Source organism: Callithrix jacchus, chromosome X, assembly GCF_049354715.1.
Source record: "Callithrix jacchus isolate 240 chromosome X, calJac240_pri, whole genome shotgun sequence".
In the NCBI taxonomy this organism is placed as follows: domain Eukaryota; kingdom Metazoa; phylum Chordata; class Mammalia; order Primates; family Cebidae; genus Callithrix; species Callithrix jacchus.
Window position 1 is genome coordinate 120,153,092 of NC_133524.1, and position 25,805 is coordinate 120,178,896.

At 42.0% G+C, this 25,805-nt stretch overlaps 1 protein-coding gene across 3 annotated transcripts in view; it reads right to left on the reverse strand.

The window, feature by feature from the left end:
* The window catches only part of TENM1 (teneurin transmembrane protein 1), an 801,721-nt gene that overhangs the window by 23,785 nt on the left and 752,131 nt on the right, over positions 1 to 25,805 (reverse strand). For all 3 annotated transcript variants that reach the window (XM_078363019.1, XM_054251187.2, XM_054251185.2), the window contains 4 exons: positions 19,685 to 20,051; positions 17,428 to 17,938; positions 5,160 to 5,332; positions 3,854 to 4,089 (listed from right to left, as the gene is read on the reverse strand). In XM_078363019.1, the coding sequence (XP_078219145.1) occupies positions 3,854 to 4,089; positions 5,160 to 5,332; positions 17,428 to 17,938; positions 19,685 to 20,051 (1,287 nt within the window). The remainder of the gene's footprint in view (positions 1 to 3,853; positions 4,090 to 5,159; positions 5,333 to 17,427; positions 17,939 to 19,684; positions 20,052 to 25,805) is intronic.

Consider the following 25,805-nt stretch of genomic DNA (forward strand, 5'->3'; position numbering starts at 1 on the left):
AAAGCTGGAATAAGTCTCATATGACAGCATTACTATCCATGGACATAGCAAGGTACAAACTGGATGTAGTTCCTAAACCAGTATGCTTTTGGTGAATGCCCAATTCTTTTACAATTGCCTCTTTTGTTATCTGCACTCTAATTTCTCTATTGTCCAGGGAAATGTATTTATGGGGACAGATTGATGTAGCAGATAAGCAGATATATGGACTAGATGCAAAAGTGCTTTGCAAGGAAGATGAGTCAAACACAACTCAGGTTGGGGAAAATAGATTTTTTAAATAAATGAAATTTCAGGATGTTAATGTGACTTATTTCACTTAATGGAGCTGATGAAGGATGGCTCAGAGGTAACAAATCCCTTGCCTGCTCAGGCTGAGCCGGGTATCATGTTTCCCAACACTTTGCCTCCGTCACCTTGAAAAGGATCCTGATTGTGTATGAAAAAAAAATTACTGATTATTCTCCAAAGATATGTCTATCCTTTTCTGATTTTTTTTCTTTCCAGCAAAAGGGTCTGGGGGAGGTGTGATCGGTAGCTTTTGGGAACATTTGACGTCTGTCATCTTACCAAATGGGCCTTTAAATGAACCTGTCATTTTGTCCTTGAACAATTAGTGCTTTATGGCCTGCACACTTGCAAATTACAACCACACTTTTGTGTGGGTTTTCAAAAAGGAGCCCCACTTCCCACAGTACAGAAGGGGTTTCTATATTGTATGATTCAGAAATTCTGTCTCCACAGCTCTGAAAGTTCCACCTGCCCTCACTCTGAAATGACAGCTTCACTAGAAGAAACAAATGATTCAGTTCAAGGTATTGAGGAACTTGAGACCATGGGAGAAGCTTACTCTTTGTGTGCTTACAAATGGGTCATTGCATATTTTGGTCCAGGAAAAGAGAAAATTGGCATCAGCTTTCTCCTTGAAAAGTTACCTGAAATGAAGGGACACCATCTCGGAAATAATAAAGTCAGTGGGAAAAGAGAATCTGCTTTGTTAAAATTGGATTCATGCATCCCTTTCAGGAGAGTATCATTTCATTCAATTAGAAATGCCAAATCTGGGGAAATTGAGACATCAGCATACACAAAAATTACTAGGAATGGGGAGAGCAGGTAAAAATTAACCAGTTAAGCAGCCTCCTTCCTCTTTTTGCCCACTTCATGCTTTTCCTGCCTGGAAGCCAGCCAGTTGTCCTGTGCCTCCCACACTTGCCAGTACATTAGAGTCCATTATTTGTCTCTTTTTGTCAGCATTGAAATTAAGAGTCAGGCCCTGCCAAGGTAGCTCTACTGAGTGGGGCAATGATTTATAGATTAATTATTTTAAGGAACAAGGCAGCACAGTGTGATGCAGTAGAAAGAGTGCCATGCTAGGTAAGGACCTGTATTTTAGCCCTGGCTCTGCTCCTTAATAGCTGGTTGACTTTAGGCAAATCACTTAACCTACCTGGGCCTTGGTCTCCTTATCTGTAAATTGAAAGTAACAATTGATGGCTGTGGTGAACAAATAAAATCCTGGCTATGAAACCATTTTGTTCACTCTGAGGCACTAAACAAACAAATGTAAATGATTGTTATTGTTATTTGACTTCTAGGAGCATTCATAGTAACACCACCTGGCCACTAAGGGGCCTCATGTTTCAGTCACAGGACCTCAGGGAGTAGCCTAGAAGTGACATAGGGAAGAAGGCCTTGAATTTGTTGCCCTTATAATCCAGTCCACAAATCTGCTCAACTCTGCCACAGGATGGGAAATGGGTCACATTATAATTAGTACTAACTAAACACTTTGCTCCTCAACACTAACAAGCTCCCAAATGTTTTATTACCATTAGCTTCCCAGGATTAAGAACAATTTGGGTATAATCCCAGCACTTTGGAAGGCTGAGGCAGGTGGATCATGAGATCAAGAGATCGAGACCATCTTGGTCAACATGGTGAAAACCCGTCTCTACTAAAAATAACAAAAGTTAGCTGGGCATGGTGGCACGTGCCTGTAGTCCCAGCTACTCAGGAGGCTGAGGCAGGAGAATTGCCTGAACCCAGGAGGCGGAGGTTGCAGTGAGCCGGGATCGCGCCATTGTACTCCAGCCTGGGTAACAAGAGTGAAACTCTGTCTCAAAAAAAAAAAAAAAAAGAGAACAATTTGGGATATGGGGTGTAAATTACAGTTTATAGTTTCTCTCCATTATCTGTGCATATGAAGGACAGAAAACAGGATTGGTTGTTCTAGAAAATGGAAACTTCCAAGGTCACATAATATAGGATGTTATCCTAAAGAATGAAAAATCCCAAAGCCACATAGTATATGATTTGGTTCAAAATGTTTTATCGAGGGTATAAGCTGGGAAAGGCACCAGGAAATCAGGAATTCAATACAATCTTTCTGTGATGAGTCCATGATGTTGATAAGCCATAAGTAGATAATTCTTACTTTCTCTAGTAGTACACTTTTATTTTACAAGTGAAAAAAAAATCAAGGCATTTCTTAAGCCATTAGTAAAACACGGTATCAAGACCGGATTCTCTAACTTCCCCATCCAGGGTTCTACCCAGGAGGTCCTATTTCTCAAAGAATTCTGATAGAACTCCTTACTGCTACCCAGGCAGAGGTTCGACTATTTGGATTGGTTTCATTTCTCCATTCAGTGGCATATCTGGTAAATATTCTATTAGAAACTTGTCAATAGAATTGAAACATACAAATTGACTTGTGCATATAAACAACTTCAGTAGCTGTCAAAAAAAAACAACCACCACTACCACCCACTAAAGTATGTGTCTGTGTGTCACCAATAGAACTGGTTGAAAAGTAAGCAATTTTGTATTTTGTTCATATTAAGCCACATAACTGGTTTGACTGCTTCTCTCTGGAACTGGGTGGTTGTTTGGTGGTTGCACTTCCACGGCCATAAGGTTACCAAATTTTTACTGTGAGCAAAGAAAATGTAAAACACTTCCCAGTATCAGGTGTGACACAGGTGCTCAAAGCAGATCTGGCCTCAATAGTGAGTGACTATTTCCTGCAGGTTGGCAATTGCTCTAGGGCTGATATTGAATGTTACTACATGTAGAAAGTTGACCACATCATCCTAACACTGGTTAATGTTGAAGAGGAGATAGGTCGACAGAGTGCTATGGTGATTGTAGGCTTTGTGTGCTGCAGAAAAGCTGACAGAGGTCTTTTGGTTAACTCTGGTGAACTGTGCTTGGTAAGGACTTTAAAACTCCCAAATCTATAACTTCTTCCAGGCAGCTCTGAGTTCCTCAGCTCAATCTCAGTACTAGTCCTTTATTCATCCCTCATTAAGTCAGGGTCATCCTGTGATTCAGGTCTCAGTCGTTTATCCCTCTGGCCCTGGATATGTATGTATTCATGACGATGTTATCATTTACCAATTTTCCCTTCTAACTGGCCTTTGCCCAAATGTTGCCTTTTGTCTCACATCATCTTGTGTGTACCTGTGAGGTCTTTCCACAGAGCTACCTGAAAAGCAGGGACCTTGGTCAACTCAGTGAACCTGATAAGCATCTCCAGGGCTTGCTGGGAAAGGTGCTGAGGGCCTCCTTTGTCTAAACACATTTCTCCATCCAGACTTTCTTGGTGCCTGAAATTGCTACTATTAGAGCACTTTAGCTGGCTAATGACTAAGAAAGCTCCTATTAGAATGCTCATTTAAGGATACTGAACCATTATCGGCCATTAGCATCCTCTTTTGAATTGGTATATCATATAAGCTAGTCTGTCACCTACAAAAGCTTTGGAGAAATGGGACTTCAGTTTAGGGAGGCGCTGCAGTTTTTTTTTAAGCCTTAAAAGTTCTATATCTTGTGTAAAGTCAAACCTTACCCTCAGCCTCCTTTCAAAAGCTGAAATGTTGCCTTTGTTTTGCTCTTTCCTCTGCCGCCACTCGATGAGGTTTGCATTGTGCTCTCCGGGCAATGAGATGTTGCATTTGCCCAGGGTAGGGTTGACTGCCCCTGCCAGGATGTGCGGCTCTGAGCTGAGGCTGATCTCCATCCCGCTGGCAAAAGTGACACGCAGGGAACCATCTGGACTCACCCGATAGGTACTTTGAGTATTTTCTATAGACAGAAAAGCAAAGAAGGAAGAGGGAGAAGGAAGGGAAAAGCAGGAAGCAGAAAAGAGACAGGTTTAGTTTTAGGAGGTACCTTCGGGAAGGGATAAGCAGGTGGGGTGCTGTGGTCCTAACTGCCTTCTGGGCTAGACTTCTACTCTGACAGGTAAACGTGTTTCCTATCCATTTGGGTCTTGTTATTTTCACAGCTAGAGTACCTGTTTCTTGGAGAAAAGACTCTTGTCTAACACTGCAGGCTGTTTTTGTTTTTCTCCTTTTTTATTTTTAAAGAATTCCCTCCTAAACTCCCTCACTGACTTGTTGGATCAGCCTTCTCAGTTTGTTACGCTGGGAGCTAGAATGAGAAGAGCATGAAGTTCAACTTAGCACCTTACCACCTGGGGCCACCATCACAGTTGCTGTACTCCACAAAATAACACCAACAAAAGTTGGTACTATTCCTCTTAGAGTGTCTGGCCTCACAACCTAACAACAGAATGAGGTCTTAATGACAGGGCAGAGAGAAATCAATTTCTCTTGGTATACTTCTCCTCTAGCTTCTAAGACATTCCTTCCAAATCATATCTTCCTTCCTTCTTTCCTTTCTCCTTCTGTTCTTCCTTACTTTTCTGTCTTCAAATAGAATGAGTTTTTAATTATCTCATTTCACTTATATTCTTGCTTGGTCTGTATCTTAAGATTTTCCTTTTTCTTCACCTATTTTGGCATTGATCTAGAATGCTAAGCTCAGCTGGAGCCCAGGCTCCATTTATTTAATATAACCTAGCCAGACCCTGAAAGAGCTTTGCAAACAGCTGGGTGCTGGGAAATGAGTTGATAGCAGGGCAGACTTGGCAAGGATTGAACCTCATGACTCCCACAGAGATGTGCCCAAAGTTGATATGAGAACTTGTAAAAGGTGTGAATTTTGTCTGTGTTTCAACCTCCATAGCTGGAAAACAGGAAGAGTACATCGCAGCTAGAGGCGAATTCTGTTTATTAATGGTGTACGCAGGTTTCAGGGTGGATGTTGAGATAGGGGCTGTTACAGTCAGGTATAGTTGGAAACAATCTTACCTTGTTTTAAAATATATATGGTACTAGTTGCTGTCAAGTTGGTTGACATGAGGACATTTTCGCGGTTGGAAGTATCTAGCTCTACTTTTGTCAGTTTCTCCAGGTCACTGTGGAAGCTGCTGACCTCGCCGGTGGGAAACGTTGCGTTGGTCAGATGTCCCTCGGGGTCATACCTGAGGAATGTAACCAATCCCAGCTCTGAAGCCTCTTGGCAGTGATAACAGGCCTTTGCAAAATAAAAATCACTTGGCAGCTAATACAGTTTAACTTTGAGTGATAACAAGTATTATTAACCTTGTTCAATAAGAAGAAAAAGGTCAGAGAGATGATTAATCAAACGAAGGTATTTTTTGCAGCTTCTGAATTCTTGATGACTTCCTTGAGCTGTGCTGTTTTACAGAAAAAATATATCTGGTAATGAATCACCAGGGTGGAACACTGATTTATGAATCGTGTCCTGCTGGGTACAACGTTGCAGGGAGGCCTCCGTTTGCAATTTGGGTCGATCCCATTAGATGTGATGGATTATGCAGCCCAGCAGAGGGTGCTATTGTCAAAGAAAAAGAAGGTACAAAAGGGCCCTCAAAGGCTGAGAAGCCAATATACTGACTTTGTATTATGATGGGAAAATTATAATATGCTGCTGTTTAAGTTGCCAAATTTGAAATGAATGAATCATTCTTCCAACAAAATGAACAAGCACCGAGGATAATGGAAACATGCTCATTAAAACATTCTGGAACCCTCTGATCTTGATGTCACTTAAATTTTAAAAATCTTTTTAGAGTAGAGTACATAATGTTTTGTAATTTGTCTATATGAGTAAGAGACAAAAAATAATTACCTGGGATAATAGGCTATAACCTAGATCTAGAAATATAGTCTAGGGAGTTTACTTTTTCAAAAAAAAAATTCAGAATTATTGGCAATCTCACTGTCCTCCAAATGAAAACTGCTTCCCTGAAGGCTTTTGATGTGGAGCTGTTCTTTTATTGCCAATAGAACCATGAAAAATAAACACTTCATTAAAAGTAAAGACATGCACTTGGAAACCCATTACTGTTTTCAAGTTGCAAATTACAAAATATTTAAGCAGTTTTATTTGCTTTTAAAATGTTAAACAATTATATTCTTTTTACCCAAAATGAGCAGGGTACAGCCTGGACACAATTGTAGATACTGGCTCTACTCCTCCCTCCCCCAGCAATTACGCAAAGTGGCGCAATAATTCAGTATTTATCCATTACGTTCTAAAGAACTCAGCCTGGGTAGTCGCTCAAATTTTAATAACTATACCAGCCTTGGGTAGGCTTGGGAAAAGGGGCTGGACTGTATTTTATGGGACAGGCTTGAACTTCAGCCTATACATAATGCCACCTCAAGTTCCCTTCTGCATATACATGTGCATGTGTGTACACACACATATACACTACCAGTTAAAACAGTCACGTATGTGAATAGAATGAATCAGATAGGTTATTGACATCATAGATATGCCAAGCCCTAGATGTTAAATTGGGTATCTCCTTTGTTCAAATGGATTTCAGTCAATATAGTTGGTACATTGCTAATATGCAGCTAGGGACTCATTATCAAAGAAAGACTGAAGGGTCCTGTTTGCTTCTGGGATTGATGGCAAAATCCTTCCCTTTGCCCAGACAGTTTGCCCATGATCTGCCTGCTGTGGGGCTCTGTGGCTACCAGAAGCAGGCCCCTGGCAAGAAAGGAGCATGGGAAGGTTTGACCCAGTTTAGCCCCAACCTTGTGTGTTTGGTCTTTTTTCCAGGGGAGGAAAACAATAACATCCAGCCTTTTTTTTTTTTTTTTTTTTGAGACAGTTTCACTCTGCCACCCAGGCTGGAGTGCAGTGGTGTGATCTTGGCTCACTGCAACCTCTGCCTCCTTGGTTCAAGTGATTCTCATGCCTCCACTTCCCTGAGTAGCTGGGTACAGATGTGTACCACCACACCTGGCTACTTTTTGTAATTTTAGTAGAGAGGTGGTTTTGCCATGTTGGCCACTCTGGTACCGAACTCCTGGCTTCATTTGATCCCTCTACCTCAGCCTCCCAAAGTGCTGGTATTACAGGCATGAGCCACCATGCCCGGCCCAATGTCCAGCCATTATAATCCGAAGGTAGAGGAGGCAGGAGTTTGCAGGCAGTAGATGGAAGGAAGCTGCTGCATACTTTTCTTATCAGGGGAAGTGCCGGCCCAGCAACCTGGATTCTGCAGGCAGTTCCTCTCTGTTCCACATGAGGCACCAGCAACTTTGCCTCATTGGTTTCCCTTTCCTGATTTCTAAAGGGATTCCTCAACCCTTGGCAAGGTCACTCTTTATCATTCCTCCAGGAAAGCCGAGCTTAGACTATGGCCCTGGATGCGGTTCCACATGGACTTTCCAGCTTGGAGGCAGTTTCCTTCAGTCACGCAGCCCCATTTTTAAGGCAAAATCTCATATAAAGGTAAGAGCAGTGGTTGCATCCACTTATCAGAGCAAGATGACAAGATCAGATACCAGTTGAGCCATCCATGCATGGGGGTACAATGATCAGAATTCCCAATGAACCTTAGCAGTGGCCTGTGGCTAAATCTGGTATTCTAGTCCATCTACCCAAACACCTTTTAAGCTAAGTTATTGGTGCTCTTTGTCTGAGATACATTGTAAAGCTTATTCCCAAGAGCACAGGCATGTTCCTACACATTCTGTACCCATCCCTACTCCCCATATTGACAGTAATACTACTGTCAATTCAGAGAGGCAAGCTAAAGATTCTTAGATAAGACTGTAATTACCCAGACAGATTTAGCTAGGAGACTGCTTCTTGTTTTGTTTTTTGTTTTTTTCTGGTGAAGGAGGCAATGGTGTTGGGAATAAGATATTTCTCATGGGCCTGTCCAGTTGTTGGGTAGCTGGAAAGTTATATTGCCTCATTTCCTTTCTGTGGCCAGAGAGGCAAATGAAAGTGTGCCTTGACTGTAACTCCATGATAAAGCACCCCAACTCCAACACACTCACATACCCCAATTCTGCTATTCGCAGTCAAAGCAATCACATTTAATGGTATCTGCAGGATGGTGTCTCTGCTCAATATGGCCCTGGATCAAAACATACAGGCCCCACCTCTCTTTTGGGTCATTTCCAAAGGAAGAACAACAGGCAGATGTACGTATCAGTGGGTAATTCCTACAACTTTGGAAAGATTGCTCAAAGTGGATAAGAAATAGCGGGAGACTTTGCTTTCTATGGCTTGAGTTTTTTTCCGTCATCACAGGGGAATGCATCTTTCCAGACTGAATGTCCAAAAAACAGGTTTACTCAAAGTCTCTTCTGCTGCATGTTTCCCTTTGGTGCCTTCATCCTTTGGCGCAAAGTATAAGCCAACATGCTCCAACTAATCCCCTCAGGCCACAGCATGGGAGCAAACCCACCCTCTCTGCCTCCATGGCATAGCACTCAACTAACCAGGCATGCAAATTCTAGCTGGTGAATTGTGTCATCAGGAAATGACAGTTGCCTTGATAGTTATCAGAAGTGGGTTTGGTAAGAGGAGATTTGATATCAAATTGTCTGCTGCTGTCCTGATTTTACAGACTTCCACTGTGATGGTCCCAGAGGGCCCCGCCAGTTAAGTATTGAGCACACCCATCCTTTTCCTCAGCACTGTCATAGGCTCTGTGCATGTGCACTTGAGTGTATGTATGCATGTGAGCTTGAGTGTGTGCATTTGAGTGTGTGCATGTGCACTTGAGTGTGTGTGCATGTGTGCTTGTGTGTGTGTGCATGTGCGCTTGTGTGTGTGCATGTGCACTTGAGTGTGTGTGTGCATGTGTGCTTGAGTATATGTGTGCATGTGCACTTGAGTGTGTGTGTGCATGTGCGCTTGAGTGTGTGTGCATGTGCGCTTGTGTGTGTGCATGTGTGCTTGAGTGTGTGTGTCCAGGTGCACTTGAGTGTGCACATGTGCGCTTGAATGTGTGTGCATGTGCACTTGAGTGTGTGCATGTGCACTTGAGTGTGTGTGTGCATTTGTGCTTGAGTGCGTGTGTGTGCATGTGCACACATGTGCACCCCAGTAGAGAAAAGGAAACATCTGTAAAGAAAATTCAGTATCCATTCTTGTCCTTGAGAAGCATATAGTTTAGTTGGAGAGATGATATTTACACATTATTAAAAATATATTTGGTCTGGTATTTTCTCATAAGAGATAGCTTGCCCTTTCCTTTGAGGACAATTTAAGCCAGAGTTAAACTGTTCAGGATAAAACTAGAGGCTCCTACACCTTTGCTTTTAAGAAAATATTGCAGATAATAGAAGAGAAATTCATTACTTATTCTTTTAAAGGAAATATGAAAGAGTCAGACCCTCTTTACATCTCATGTCAGAAAGCTGACCAACCTAATAAGAATTCTTTAGGAAATATGAGATTCCCCTTTCCTCACCAATAAATTCTTTGGCTTCCTATGATTCAGTTCCAAGTCATAATGCCCTTCTATCTTCATTTGTCCTTCATCCAATAAATATCAGAGTCTTGTGCTAGGGACCAGGGATACAGTGCTGAATGAAATTCAGTCTAGTAGGGCAGATACAATATGCACACAGATAACTCTAATGCCAGAATATTGCCATGTATTTCTGTAAAGAAGAAACTGTAGAAGCTAGGAAGAGGCAGAGGTCATTTCCAGCTGGGCTGAGCAGAAGAGAAGGAAGAAGAGCAGAAGCAGGTGGTGTTTGAATCCTAGAAGGTAGGTAGAGATTGAGGAGGGGAGGAAGGCATTCCAAACAGGTATGAAGAAAGGCACACAGATTGATAGGATGTCTACTGGGGGACCAGCATTGCTGGAGTGCAAGGTTCTTATAGGAGGGTAGTGAGAGATAAGGCTGGAGAGGCATCCTGGGGCCGGAGCATGGGGGAACTGACTTACTGGGCTCTGGAGGTAAGCATGCAGTCAGCAGACAATAAAGAAGCATAGACAGTTTTTCAAGGGGATAAAAGGATGATCCAAACAGTGTTTTGGTGGCAATGAATCTTGGAAGGGGAGAGACAAGGAGCAGGGAGAACTGTTAGGAGGCTGCAGCCTCAGTTCATATAAGAGAAGATGGTTGTCTGTTGCCTTCATTAAATATATTGTGATGGCCTATCATTGGGATTTGTCTTCCTCGCTAGACTGTACAACTCTCACATCTTTAGAGGGAGGACACTGTGTCTCATTCATTTTTATATTCTCCGTGTCTGAAACAGAGTAGATTCTCACTCCATGTACTTGTTGAATGAGTATAAATAGGATGCTGCCAGTGAAAAAAAAGGATGGGGGAGGATATGAGCGCCAATGTGGTTATAGAACCGACAGAACCATCTATAGTGCTTCTGAGAGGGCACACTCAGGTTACATAGATGTGCTGTACAGTTTAGCTAAACTTTCCTACCAGCCTCTGTTACTTCTGTTCACTCTCTGTCTTTATTTCAGTTCTTCCCAGAAATACCCATGATAATTCTGTTTTACCCACTCTTGATCCTTATCAAGGACATAAAGCACAAGGAGAGGTGACCGAGCAAGATCTGAAGGAACAGTCAACATTTCTATGTTCTTGTTTAATTGAAATCATTCACCTGCCTGGAGGCATGGGGCTGAACTATGCAATGCCTTAGTTCCTTTTCTACTTGGGGATTCTAGAAGGCATTGGAAACATTGCATATGTTTGGAATCACTGGTCATCACTAAGCATTTCTGCATGGGAATCACATCCTATCCCCAGGCAAATATCCCACCCAGAGACATGGCTTGTTTATGTTGTCCCCATCCCTTCTGATCTTATAAGGGAGAAGGGGGAATCTGTCATTAGCCATCCATGATAAAACTGGCATTTATAAAACAGTCTAGAAGGCTCCCAGAGATATTATGAAGGCTTCTTCAACTTGTGGGTGGTGGTTTTTTGGTTTGTTTTTTTGTTTTCTTGATGGAGGAGAGGATGTGTTAATAAAGCCCAGACACAGAGAATGCAGAAGACCAAGGATCAAGAGATCATGTAAACGGAGAGTCTCCTTTGAGTGGGAGGGCTTCCCACAAACGGCAAGGGGCCTGAGGAACTGTCCATTGAGATTGGACCAGCAGCAGTGATACTACTGGTGATTTGGCTTTAGTCTGGGACCTTTTCAGTTTAGTAGAGCAGAAGCCTTTGCCAGAGAAACAAGCAAGGGCATCCTGGCTACTCTTGCAGCCTTGTGGAGAAAGGCTTGTCTGCTGTGTGAGGTGCTAGACCCCTCCCTCAGATCTCAGCTTCAGCAGCATTATTGCAATTAGGAGCCCACCCGCACCTTGGGCCAGAATGCCTGCCTCCTTCTGCCAGTATTTCTGCCTTGACAATCACTTCCTTGTTAGCTGTTTCTCTGTGGTCAGCTTTTCCCCCTGACACTTGGGACAGTCATGGGCAGTGATACATCAAATACTAACACATGGGGTGTGCAATTTTGATCCTGGCCCAAGTCAAAAGGAATTATGAAAATCAGTGAACTATTTAAACAATATCACACTACATAATAAAAGCCCATGCACTACCACGCCACAAGATGCATTTTTAAATCCCATTTGGATTATCCACTATTCAGGGTCATCTATGTCATTTTTCCTCCTGATAACTGCAGATAATAGTTGAATGGATTATGGACTGGTCTACTGTCACACAACTGTCTTCCATCTGGCAAATTTCACTTCTGTTTCTCTCACATTTATCTCAGAACAGAATTTCTATTTCCACCTTTGCAAACAATTTGTCCCTTTGTCCACATAAAGAAACCTCCCTTTCACCTCAGGGAATTTCTCGAGTTCTTTTACAGGGGGCCTGGTATCAGTGGTATGGCGACCTTTTACCGACCTTAGCACTGCTCTGACCCTGACTAGAAGAGTAGGTCAAATTCTGTGTTCTCCAACTTCAGAAGGACAAGAAGAAACCTGAAGGAGCACTCAGAATTAGCCAAAGCACTAGAGGACAAAAGTAAAAAAAGAAAAAGGCAAAACCTTGTGCAAAGACTGCAGGAAGACTTAGTCACATTATGAAGGTTGGAAAGTTGCTCATTCCTGTTTACAGGCAAGAAGGGACAGGAGCTGTGTTTTGTTAAGGACTGCTGTTCAGGATCAGAATAGGTTGCTTCAGGAGAAGAGGTACCTTCTTTCAATAGATGCTATTTGACCAAGACGGTTTCAGTATAATTCTGGCTGGAGTTAAGAAGGTGGGAGAAATGGCAAATGATTATTCAGCCTCCCTTTTCATCTCCTGGTGCTACCCTATTTCTCTTTTCCTGCTACTTGAGGGGAAACTGTCGTAAGCCCACATGGTCCTCCTTTTTCTGGAAGGCAGTGTGGCAGCAGTGGAAAGACCACTGGAATAGAAGGTCAAGGACTTGACTCTGGGTAAGCCAACTAGCAGGTGAATGGGCAAATTACTTCCCTATTCTGGGTTTCAGTTTCTTCATTTGTAAAATCCCATCTAACGTCTCTTTGTGGCCATAAAATTTCATGACTACCTTCATGTGGATGTCTGTGTTTCTCATAGCTTAGCAGGTTGAGATTGGTTATTCAAAAATGATGTTAGTTGATGCCTTTTCACTCACTGTTGGCCAAGTCCTGGTAACAGGCCTGGGCCCCATTCACTGTGAGAATCTTGCCTACCACACAGTGCTTGCATCAATGTGATGCCAGTGGAAAACAAGCACACAAACTGATATGGCAAAAAATTACCTTCTCTGTTCCACATCCTCAGTTTCCCCCTCTATAGTGGATCATTTTTATCAGTATAGGAATAAGCTGTTATTTCTCTCACTTAAAAAACTCTTCTGTTTATTCTGTTTCTCCTCCAGCTCCAATTTCTCTGCTCTCCTTTACAGCAAAACTCCACAAAAGAGTTCTTTACTCACTGTCTACAATCTCTTTCCTCCTAGTCTTCTATATTATTATTATTGAGATATAATTCTCACACCATAAAAATCACCATTTTAAATTGTACAATCCAGTGACTTTCAGTACATCTGCAATGTTGTACAACCATCACTGCCACTTCTAGAACAATTCTATTCACCCCCAAAATAAACCCCATACGAATTAACAGATGCTCCCCATTCATTGTTCTCCTCAACTCTTGGCAACTACTAATCTGTTTTCTGCCTTTGTGGATTTGCCTCTTCTAGACAGCTCATATAAATGGAATCAGAAGAGTCCTTTGTTTCTGGATTCTTTCACTGAGTATAATGCTTTTTGAGGTTCATCCATGTTGTAGCATGTAGCAGAACTTATTTCTTTTTATGGCTGAATACTATTTCATGGATATAACACATTTTGTTTGTCTGCTCACTACTTGATAGGCATTTGGGTTGTTTGTACTTCTCAGTGATTATCAATAATGTTGCTATGAACATTTGTGTATCCATTCTCCCTCAAGAGACGATTCTACTGAGGCTTTGGTCCCCCATGTATCACAGTGCCTGCTCTTCACAGTGCTAAATCAAATGGTCAATTCTAAGTCCTCATCTTACTTATCAGGAATATTTGGCACAGCTGATCAGTCTTTTCTCCTGGAATCACCTGTTTTATTTGTTGCTATATGATCGGAATTTGTCCCCCTAAATTCAAATATTGAGATTTAATTGCTGATCTGATAGTATTAAGAGGTGAGGCCTTTAGGAGGTGATTAGGTCATGTTGTCTCTGCTGTCATGAATGCAATTAGCAATCATACAAAAGAGCTGGAAAGAACCATCTAGGTCCCATTTCGCCCTGCTCCTTCTGCCACATAAGGACTCTGCAGGCGGTGCCATTTTGGAAGCAGAGAGTAGCCCTCACCAGACACTGACTCTGCTGGCACCTTGACCTTGGACTTCCCAACCTCCAGAACTGTTAGAAATAGACTTCTGTTCTTTATAAATTACTAGTTTAAGGTATTTTGTTATAGCGGCACAAACAGACTAACACAGTTGGCTTCCAGGACATCTCACTCTCCTCATTTTCTTTCCATTTCAGTGGCCTTTCCTTCTCAGTGTCTTTTGCTGGTTTCCTCTTCATATCCTCAATTCTTTTCTTTTCTTTTTTTCTTTTTGAGACAGTCTCCCTCTGTTGCCCAGGCTGGAGTGCAGTGGTACAATCTCAGCTCACTGCAACTTCTGCCTCCCAGGTTCAAGTGATTCTCCTGCCTCAGGCCTCCCTAGTAGCTGGGATTACAGTCACCTGCCACCATATATATAAATTTATATAATTTATAAAATTATATGTTTTATATTAAAAATTTACATAATTTTTGTATAAAAATTATACAAAATATATTTTTTTGTATTTTTTAGTAGAGACAGGGTTTCATCATGTTGGACAGATTGGTCTCAAACTCCTGACCTCAGGTGATCCTCCTACCTCGGCCTCCCAAAGTGCAGGGATAACAGGTGTGAGCCACTGTGCCAGGCCCATATCCTCAATTCTAAACATGGAGTGCTTCATGGTCAGTCTTCCGATGTCTTTTCTTTATTGTCTATACTCACTTTCATGGAGAGCTCTCATCCCATCTCACGGTTTTTAAATGTAATCTAAACACTAGTAGATCTCAAATTTTACTGTCCACCCTCTCCCCTCAATTCCAGACTCATATATCCAATTGTGTACTTGATATTTTCACTCAGATGCCTAACCAAATTGATCATATCCAAAACTGAATTCCCAATCACCCACTTTACAACCTTCCAGTATAATGTGTTCCTTGTATAATCTTCCCCTCTTGGTAAATGAAAACCAGTTGCTGAGGCCAAAAATTTCAGAGGTATCTCCGACACCTCTTTCTCTCGCACCTAACACTCAATCTTTCAATAAGTCCCGATAACTCTATTGTCAAAATATATTCAGAATTCTAGCACCTCTTACTGGCCCAACTTTCTGGTCCAAGTCATCATCTTTTGCCTGCATTATTGCAATAGTTCCTCCTGCTTCCCAGTTAGGTTCCCATTTCTACTATGCAGTCCATTTTTAATATAGAGTGAGTTTTTAAAAAATGAAAGTCAGCTAATATCACTTCTTTACTCAAAACTCTCCAGTGGCTCCACTTCTTAGAGTGAAAGTCAGAGTCTTCACAGTGGCCTACAAGGCCCTACATGAAGTAGTTCTGGTTACTTAATTGATTTCATGTCCTCATTATTCTCATTCATTCTACTTCCATCACAATGGCTGCCTTACTATTCCTTGAATGTGTCAGGCTTGCTCCTGCTGCAGAGCTGCAGAACATTTATACTTGCTCTTCCCTTTGCCTGGAATACTCCTCATACCCCCCATGCCCCGGATATACATATGGCTTACTTTCATCTCCTACAGATCTTTATGCAAAAGTCACCTTCTTGGTGGAGCTTTTCCTGTCAACTCAATCTGCAATAAAAACCTCTTCTGCCCCACCCATTTGATCTCCCTTACCCTACTAGATTTTTCTCCATAGAACTTATCACCATTTGAAGTTCTATTCCTCTTCCTCCAGTACAATATAAGTTCCATAAAGTAGGGATTTTTATCTGTTTTGTTCACAGTTATATCCCCAGCACCTACAACATTGTATGGTATGTAGTAGGTGCTCGGCAAATATTTGTTGAACAAATACATGAATGGTTGAACTGGTTCTTTTGAAAACTAGTTAATACTTCAGCCATTTCTTGCTGGGGGACTGAATTCCACCATTACCTTTCAAAATAACTGTTTGCCTAATTTCAGCTGCAGTGTGATCTGGCTTGAGTTTTTAAAAAAGACATTAAAGCTTCTCATTAGAAACTTTATCTTTTCTAAGGGTAGTATATTTAAAAACACAGGCTCTTGAGTCAGACTATTGGTGGTTGAATCCTGGATATCTATGTGAATCAGGGCAGGTTAACTATCTTGTCCCTCAGATTTCTCATTTATGAAGTGGGCATACTTTCGGGCACCTATCCTATGCTGTTATTATGGCGATCAAATAAACTCACATATGTAAATTACCTGGCCCAGTACCTATCACTTAGTAAATCTTTAGCTAACCATAGCTTTAATTACTTTTATTAAGATGTAAGAGAATTTCTTTCAAAAAATAGAGGAAGACTTGTAATAGAAACAACTGAATACATTTTTGTAAGTGAAACGAAAATAGCTGTCTGGCTCTTTTGTATAGATGGCATTTCTTTGGAAAATGATCCAAAACTTGAAGGCCAATTGTTTTGTCCCTTTCTTCAAGAGGCTTTCATGGGACCGGACATATTTTGTATATCCTCCCAAAATAGTCACGCTTGGAACCCCTCATACTTTAACATCTATACTTCTCACATTCTTCAACTTCAATGCCATTCCAGACTCTGAATTCAGATTCCACGGATTATCTCACTCAGTATGCTGGCTAAAATCTCAGCAATTCCTTTTGTGGGGAAATGCTTCCTGAGTGCCAGCAGACCAGCTTTCTAAATGGGCTGACTTGCAAACAAGGTCATCCATGCTTTAAAAGGCAAGAACAATGGTCTCTATTTCCGTGTTATGGCACCACCTAGTAGCTTGCTGTCAGACACACTTTGTGTTAGTTCCCAATTAAACAAAGTTATCACAGTTCCAGTCTGTAAATGCCAAAATGTGCTGGACTATTTGACTTGTGCAGGGACCTGAGGAAGCCCAATCCCTTACAGAGCATTTAGCTCTTCATTTTACGGAAGCAGCCAGTGGAATGGAGACTCTCCTATTCACCATTTGCCCTACATAATTCTCCTCTTGCTTTCCAGGGTCCACTTCTTATATTTGAACTTCTCTCTTGCCTTCCACAGCAACTTATACTGACTTGGGCTGGGCTGGGCTGGGCTGGGCACATATTCATTTATTCATTCATTAAACCCCACAGGGCTCAATAAATACTTGTTAAGTCACACTGCTTCTTTGCTGCTTTAGAACTATACTCCAGTTTTGTTATTTAAATGAAATTTTACCTTGTCTTCCCAGGGAGGCTGTAGATTTCTTGAATACTTGTACTTCTACCTCATTCGTGTCTCCTGCAGTGCCACACTTGAGTCTTCCTTCATGCAGTCCATGTTTTTATTATTAAGCTCTGCAAACTACTCTGGAAAAATGGGTCTGAACTCTAAGAATTGGGTAAAATTTTCTCCTTGACTTTTAAATTTTTTTTATGGTGGTTGTTAGGAGAAAATAGCATGTAACACCCAGCAATTACTAAGCCATTTTCCCAGTGTAATACAATTTCACATAAAAACATAACAAAGCCCATGTTGAGAATTAGAAACTTACTCATAAACGGTGGTCCATCCATTTTCATTACTTTTGGTAGCCAGAAGTCCTGTGTTTCCTGGGTAGGTCATCAAGGCCAGATTATAGCCTTGTGCTGACACTCTTTTCAGGACTCCATTGCTGCTTATGGTCAGCCAGTATACTTGCCCGCCAGGCACCACAAGCCACAGGGGCATTCCGCCTGCATCACGGCGAATGTGCACTGAATTGCCGTTGCTGCTGGTAATTGCACCCAAGTCACCTTCAGCATTGTAGGTGAAATTATAAACATAGTCCCTTGTTATCAAGTTTAGGGTGTGCAGGTGGGTGCCATTGACAGTGAACTGGTACAGTTCCTGATCAGCAGGTGAAGCAATCTCATAAAGGTTCATGTCATTTAGGTGGGCTTGGTTCCTGCTGATGGTACGAATTCGAACATTTCCGAGGTCTGCCACATAGAGGGTACCATCAGGCGACACTGCTAAGGAGGAAGGGGCTTTCATCTTTGCATCTTTGGCATAGCCACCATCACCTGTGAGAGAAAGACTCTGATTTTAATAATTGGCATCATAAGCATTTATATGAACATATCACAGACAGAAAGTTCTGAGCATCAAGAATCATTTTAAAGGAAACAATCCACGAACCAACATTCTCTGCATGCCCTCATTGAAAAATATGAAGCCTATTATTCTAAGGATTGTAATTCTTGAGTCAGTACCACTGCAGATGAACAGTAAGACATAATTATCTCAGTTACACCAATTTTGTGAAATCCTCAATTCTGCTATTCAAAATCTATTGTATTGTTAGATACAAGAAATGCAAATAATGATAGCCAGACAAAATTTGGCTGGAAATCTGTGAGATTCATGCCTGTCAATGCTTTCAGGATCTGTTCCAGGACTTTTCAGTCCTACCATGCCTAGATGCCCTTTCTTCTGTTAATTTCCATTGTCACACTGTCAAAGTACACTAAGTCTGTAAGTGCAACAATGATTCAGAACATCAAATTTGATATCTGGAATAAACATTAGATTTGCTTTGACTGAAAGATACAAATTAGCAAAATATCTATAAAACTAATTATTCAAGAAAACATTGGAAATATTGATCAAAAGTCATATCGACCGAATTGCTCTGTCCTGACTCCCCTGGCCTAAGGAAAGGCAAAGGTTAAGAGAACCATTCTGGCCTGGATGAGCAGTTTAACAGCACTGCATGTAGTATGGAGGGATTTCCACATCCCCGCAATAATTGTATCTGTTGACATTAAGAGGATGTTAGCTATGTGAGATACCCACTTCACGTTTTGGGGAAAAGGTTTTTTTTTTCAATTTCAATTATAAGGAAACTTCACTATGGGTTATAGAGAACGTCTTAGATTTTTAAAAAGCAATGTATCTAGCAGACCAATGTCCTCAGAACTCTCCATTGTCAGATTTAATTTTGTCCATCTATCCCAAAGGTAGTCTGTTCTTAGTCCCTTTGATTCTCAAATAACACATTTTTTTTTTTTTTGAGTCAGAGTTTCACTCTTGTTACCCAGGCTGCAATGCAATGGCGCGATCTTGGCTCACTGCAACCTCTGCCTCCTGGGTTCAAGCAATTCTCCTGCCTCAGTCTCCTGAGTAGCTGGGACTACAGGCACATGCCACCATGCCCGGCTAATTTTTGTATTTTTAGTAGAGACAGGGTTTCACCATGTGGTGATTCACCAGGTGGTCTTGATCTCTTGACCTCGTGATCCACCCTCCTCGGCCTCCCTAAGTGCTGGGATTATAGACGTGAGCCACCGCGTCTGGCCGCAGCACATGTTTTTAATCTGAAAACCAACCACTTATGGGGAAGTATTTTTTCCCTCAGCTAAACCAGTAAATGTGGGTTTTAGCTAGTTTTCCTTTCTCTAAAGTATACATATTTAATAATATCATGATCTTTCACTTGTATAGTGGTCTTAACTTTTTAAGAGTATGAACATTTTTATTATACTAGTTTATCCTCAGAATAGCAAGGTGATATAACTAAGACAAGTGCCATCTTTGTTAAACAAATGAAGCAAATGAGTCATGAAGAGATCTTGCAGCTTTCCTAGGGTCACTCAGTGAGTCAGTTATGAGAACAGCTAGGTGATCTGACTCCTAATCCATTGCTTTCTCCACTAGCTCATACCAATGTTTACAAGTAACACTTTCCTTTTCCTTTTGACTTCACTGGGGCACATTTTTTCTTTTCAAAACAGAGAGGGGGAGCTGGTGAATTGCTAAAAAGGTCATACCTGAAAAACAGTCACAGTTTGGATCAATTTTGCAGTCACAGTCGGTGGGGGCACCAGCAATGATGGAGATCTCCCCATTGGTGGTTACTTGCTGAATGCGGTTTACTTTCCTCTCGTCTGTTTCAGCTATGAAGAGCAGCCCGCTGTGGGAGACAGTGATGGCCCTCGCTGACTCTAGAGTGGAGTGAATTGCTACCTTGCTGACCAGGAAATGATCGATGCCTGGCACCTGGCAGTGAATGGGGCGCCCTGCAATGATCCGCACGCGCCTGTTCTCAGAAATTTGCAGCACAATGTTGTTATCCAAGACATACAATGAATTGTCCATAGGATTGACTGCAAGGTCTGTTGGCCACTCTAATCGCACCTGTGAAAAAAACAGAACACATACCACTAGGTTTCTATATCTTTCCAGGGGTAGTTTTACCTTGAAAAAAGAAAAGAATTGGTGTATGGTTTCCTCCCATCTCATGAATTTTAGCAACATTGGTGATGTCTGGGAAAGTGGAGAGGGAGGGATGATTAATCACATGTTCTGGTAAACATACTTATCATTTATGCCATTTACAACATAATGTAATTTTTTCCAATAATTTCAGAAGGATCATCTAGAGCAGAGGTTTTCAGAGTGTGTTCTCTGGACCAGCAGCAGAAGTAGTATCTGGGAATTTGTGAGAAATGCACATTCACAGGTCCCACCCTAGACCTATTGAATCAGAAACCCTGGGGGTGGGGACCCAAACATCTGTGTTTTGCCAAGGCTTCCAGGTGATTCCGAGGATCATTGCTGGAGGAATTCTAGTAGCTATGATACTCAAATCTCTCTCACTGTCCCGTAGATGTATAGGAGAGCAAAGTCACACAGGCTTCTAGATGACAGAATGCCAGAGAAATCTGATTTTACTCAGTGAGCAACCTTTTGCAACAGGACCTACCTTTAGCATAGACCTAGCATCCACCTTGGGGCACAGTTCATCAGCTGATGATTTAGAATCGTACGATGTAGTGCACTGCTTACTTAGCTTGACCTAGTTCACTCCACAGGCTCCCCTTTTCAGCAAAGAAACAGGTTGTAATTTCCTTTCACTGAGTATTTGCTGAGTACCTTTCTCTGGGTTAAGCCTTGTGCTAAGCTTTGGGGGCTCAAAAATGACTATGACACAGCCTCTGTCCTCAAATGATTTGTGGAGTAGGGTTCTTAGAGGAACCATTAGGCAGTTACTCTCCATGTTATGAAAAGAAGCAACAGAGATGGTAAGCGACCACTTCTCCTGCACTGGGAGTCAGGAGGCAGGATATTCCCAGAGAAATCGTACCTAACTAAGGTCTGAAACGAACAGTAGCAGAAGCATGGGGTAAAAGTCGAGGGGGGAGGGGTATCAAAGTTGAGGAAAATCTGGGTGTGGGAAAAGCATGGGTGAAGGTCCAGAGAGGTCAAAGACAGCATGGCCGATCCAGGTTACTACAAATAATTAAGTAAGACTAATAATAGGCTAGTTGAGAGAGAGAGAGAGAGCTGAGTGATGAGGCCAGGTGTTATGGACTCAACTGTGTCCTCCCCAACTTCATATCTTGAAGCCCCAACCCCCAGTGTGACTGTATTTGTAGATAGGGCCTTCAAAGAGGTAGTTTAGATTAAATGAGATCATAGGGTAGGGATCTAATCCAGTAGGACTGGTGTCTCTCCAATAAGGAGAAGAGATACCAGGAATGCTTATGCACAGAGGGATGACTATATGAAGGCACAGCTAGAAAGCAGCCTTCTGCAAGCCAAGGAGAGACACCTCAGAAGAAACTAAACCCACCAATATCTCAAATTTAGATGTCTAGCCTCCAGAAGTATGAGAAAATACATTTCTGTTGTTTAAGTCATTCAGTCTGTAGCATTTTGTATGGCTGCCCTAGCAGACTAATACATCAAGTGCTATGATTTGAATGTGTCCCCCAAATTTCATGTGTTGGAAATGTAATCCTCAAATTCATATGTTGATGGCATTTGGAGGGGGGGCCATATCCACCACCTCAAACATTTATCTTTTCTTTGTGTTAAGAACATTTAAAATCCACTCTTACAGCTATTTGAAAATATATAACAAATTGTTGTTTATTATAGTCACTCTATAATGCTATAGAACACTAGAACTTAGTCTTCCTATTTAGTGGTATGCTTGTACACATTAAGCAACCTCTGGCTATCCCTACCCACCTTCCCAACCTCTAGTAACCACTATTCTACTTTCTAATTTTATGAGATCCACCTTTTTATTTTCCATATATGAGTGAGAACATGTAATATTTATCTTTCCGTGTCTGGCTTTTTTCACTTAACATAGGGTTTGATATGGTTTAAATCTGTGTTCCTGCTCAAATCTCATGTTCAGTTGTAATCTCCAGTGTTGGAAGTGGGTACTGGTGGAAAGTGACTGGATCATGGGGTGAAGTTCTTATGAATGATTTAGTACCATTCCCCCTTGGTACTGTACAGTGAGTGAGTTCTTATGAGATTGTGTTGTTTAGAAGTGTATAGCACCTTCCCCTTCTCTCTCTCTTTCTCCTGCTCTGGTCATGTGAGGTGCCAGCTCTCCTTTGCCTTGGCCATGATAGTGAGTTTCCTGAGGCCTCCCTAGAAGCTGAGCAGATGTCAGTACCATGCTTCCTGCACAGCCTGCAAAACCATGAGCCAGTTAAACGTCTTTTCTTTATAAATTACCCAGTGTTAGGTATTTCATTATAGCAGTGTAAGAATGGATTAGTACAGTGTCTTCCAAGCTCATTTATGTTGTCACAAACGACAGAATTTTGTTCTTTTTTGTTGCTAAGTAGGATTCCACAGTGTATATATACCACATTTTCTTTATCTGTTCATCTGTTGATAGACACTTGGGTTGAGTTCATGTCTTAGCTCTTGTAAATAGCGCACCTATCTCTTTGACGTACTGATTTCCTTTACTTTTCTGGATCATATAATAGTTCTATTTTTAATTTTTTGAAGAAACTCCATGCTGTTTTCCATAATGGCTGTACCCTAATTTACATCTTCCTTTCTCTTCAACTCACCAGCATTTTTTTTGTCATTTTGATAATAGCCATTCTAACTGGGGTGAGATGATATCTCATTGTGGTTTTGATTTGCATTTCTCTGTTTGAAAGCTAATTAGGATTAGATAACGTCATAAGGGTGGGGTCCCCATGATGGGACTGGTGGCTTTATAAGAAGAGAAAGACAGACTTGAGCTGGCATGTTTTTGTCCTCTTGCCATGTGATGCCATTCTACCATGTTATGATGCAGCAAAAAGGCCCTCGCCGGATGCCAGTGCCATGCTCTTGAGCTTCCCAGTCTTCAGAGCCAAGAGCTAAATAAATGCTTTTCTTCATAAATTACCCAGTCTGTGATATTCTGTTATAGCAACAAAAACAGACTAAGACATTGGGTAATGGAGGGAAGCACATGTCCAGTTTTGTTGTGACGGCTGTGGGAAGCCACTGAAGGGCTTTAAGTAGGGGTGTGATATACTTATATTTAGGTTCTAAACAGATCATCCTGGATGCTGTCCAGACTATATTAGAGGAGGAGGTGAGACAGGAGGCAGGCAGGCAGTTGGGGGCTCCTGCACGGGCCCAGGTTAGGGATTATGGCGCTTGAACTGGGATGGCAACAACGGGCATGGAGAAAAGCAGATGGATTTGAGACATGTGAAAGAGTTGGAAGCAAAAGGACTGTGTGTGTGTGTGTGTGTGTCTGGTGTGCCTTGTGCCAAGTGATGTGCTAGGCATTGGAGACATGAAGGCGAGCCAAACATGGCTTCACCTTAGTTCCTTTCTAGACACAGGATTCAACACCTGCCCTGACATCTCCTTGATAGTAACTATTTATCCCTGGGCATTTCTCAGAGAACTGTGCTCCACACCATTCCCCACCCCACCACTCACTTCTCTATTTCTTTTCTTTTAGTCTAGAAAAAGGCAGAAAAAAAGTCCCATTCATGGCCAAAATAGTAACAGCAGTGTAGCCACTCTTCTTTTGTGCTTTGAGCCAGAGCCCAAGGAAGGCTTTGTTTTCTCCTGGAATCTAAAAGTCTGAAAACAAGATATGAGCTATCATTGCATTCTGAGACCCACTGCTTCCCCAGCTCAAAGAGGCTTACAAGCAATCAGTAATGAAGTGGATAAAGGTCGATCTGAGATAAGGCTCTTCTTCTAATTGTGCCTCATTAGGGAGGGCAACTGGTGATGTTGTGAAGAGGACAAAGGTTGTCTTTGATCTCCTCTACTGCACCATGGGCTCTTTGCCCATGTCTCTGAGTGTCTCTCTCAGACATCCAGCAGCCTCATTCTGTTTCCACGTTTCTGTGTGCCCTCCACCTTTATCCACATAGGCTGGCCTTCTCTGGTCAGTACCAGATGCCTCTGCACAGCTAGGAATTTGAATGCTAATGGGGTATAAAGCTGAGCTTGTGTTACGCATGTTCTACAAAGCCTTTCGGACTGAGGCCATTGGATAAACATTAAACACCAGCCTTAACAGCTCCCAGAGCAGTTTGCGGTGATGTGTTCCTCGGCACGTCTGTCTGAGGCCTTTGCATGTCAGTGCCCTGCCACTGAGAGGGACAGTGAACGCCTGCTGCTTCGGAGGGAGCTGACTCCTCCACTGTGCGCCCCTGCCTTGGACCTCTATGCACTATCATGCTTGTCCAGAAGCTGTCTGTGTGCACTGGTCCTATAGAGCATAGTCCCCCAGGAAATTAGCTGGGGCTGGCTGAGGAAGAGGAAATGAATTCATTTCCGTACAACACTCCTATTTTGATTGAGTCTCAAGTCAGTGACCCAGAAAAAACAAACCTGGCAGAAATGACGTTCTAATTATCCCCACTCTGGGAGCCGAGGCCAGGGCAGAGGCTGGGGACAGCACACACCTGGCAGAAGCCAGAGAAGGAGCATGTTTCAGATTCTGTTTTTAGCTATCAAGGCTGCCTCTGAGATAAAGGCTGGTAGTTGGAAAAGAAGCTGTTAAATTCTCCAACTCGCCCAACCAGATTTAAACCAATATGATTGGTGTCATGTTTATTATATTTAATTTTGCCTTAAAAATACACCAGCTATTTTGTCTGTTTGTTTTCTTTTCCATGAAATAAGTCACCCTCTGGCAGCTTCCAGTGACTAAAGTGCCCTTTGTGCTTCTGAGTCATTTTCTATACCAACTACACAGATTCCCTTTAATTCCCATTTGATTTGGCTGGGCAGCTTGTCTATGAAATCTCCGAAGATGAAAGATGTGTGGCTACTTAGTAGTTGAGGTTTGCCTTTTCAGAAGCTGGACCTCTTCACCTCTCTTAGCTTGTCAGTTCCTTTTATGTCCTTCTCATGTTAAATACTCCTACTGCCAGGTAATTTTTCAAGGAACTGGTGCCTTACACTCACACAACAGAAAGACTGCATTTACTACCAAGACATTTCCATAACATACACCTTAATATAAGGAATGGAGTCTTTGAGCTGATTCTGACAGTTAGAATTAGTATCTAGTTGCAAAGAGACCCTAGAATTATATGATACTGAGGTGGGGCTAAGGTTGGCCCCCAATTGCTGCCAACATTTGTCCAAATGATTTCTTGGGGTGAATCAACACTTCTTTTGGGGAGTAGGGGCAGAGATTGAAGAGCAGCAGCAATGCTCTATAAGCTCTGCCTAGTGACTGGCCTACGGGCAAACCATTCGGCCTAATTTGTGGCGGTTGCCCCACCTTGTAAAAATCCATTAATTTGTTTGAAATGTCAAAATGTATTTAAGCTAAGCTGGCATTAAAGGTCACTTGTGGAGTCACCCGCTGGTGGAATGTGCCCATCTCCTAACAACCTTCCCTGAGAAACAACCCTGAGCAGAAAGGAGTTATTGGTCAGGATGTCAACCTTTGACAGCGTTATGTCTTCCTCTGCGAATTGAAAACTTGCCTTGAAGGGAGTTGACTCTCAGGTCAACCAGTCCTGTGGTTGGTTTAGAGATCCAGCTAATTTTGACCTAAGTAGCCATTTATAAAGCAGCAGAATCCTATAGGGAGAAATCCATGTTTAAAAGCAATATCTAAATATAAGCCCTTGGTTAGACTAAACTAGAAAATGTCTA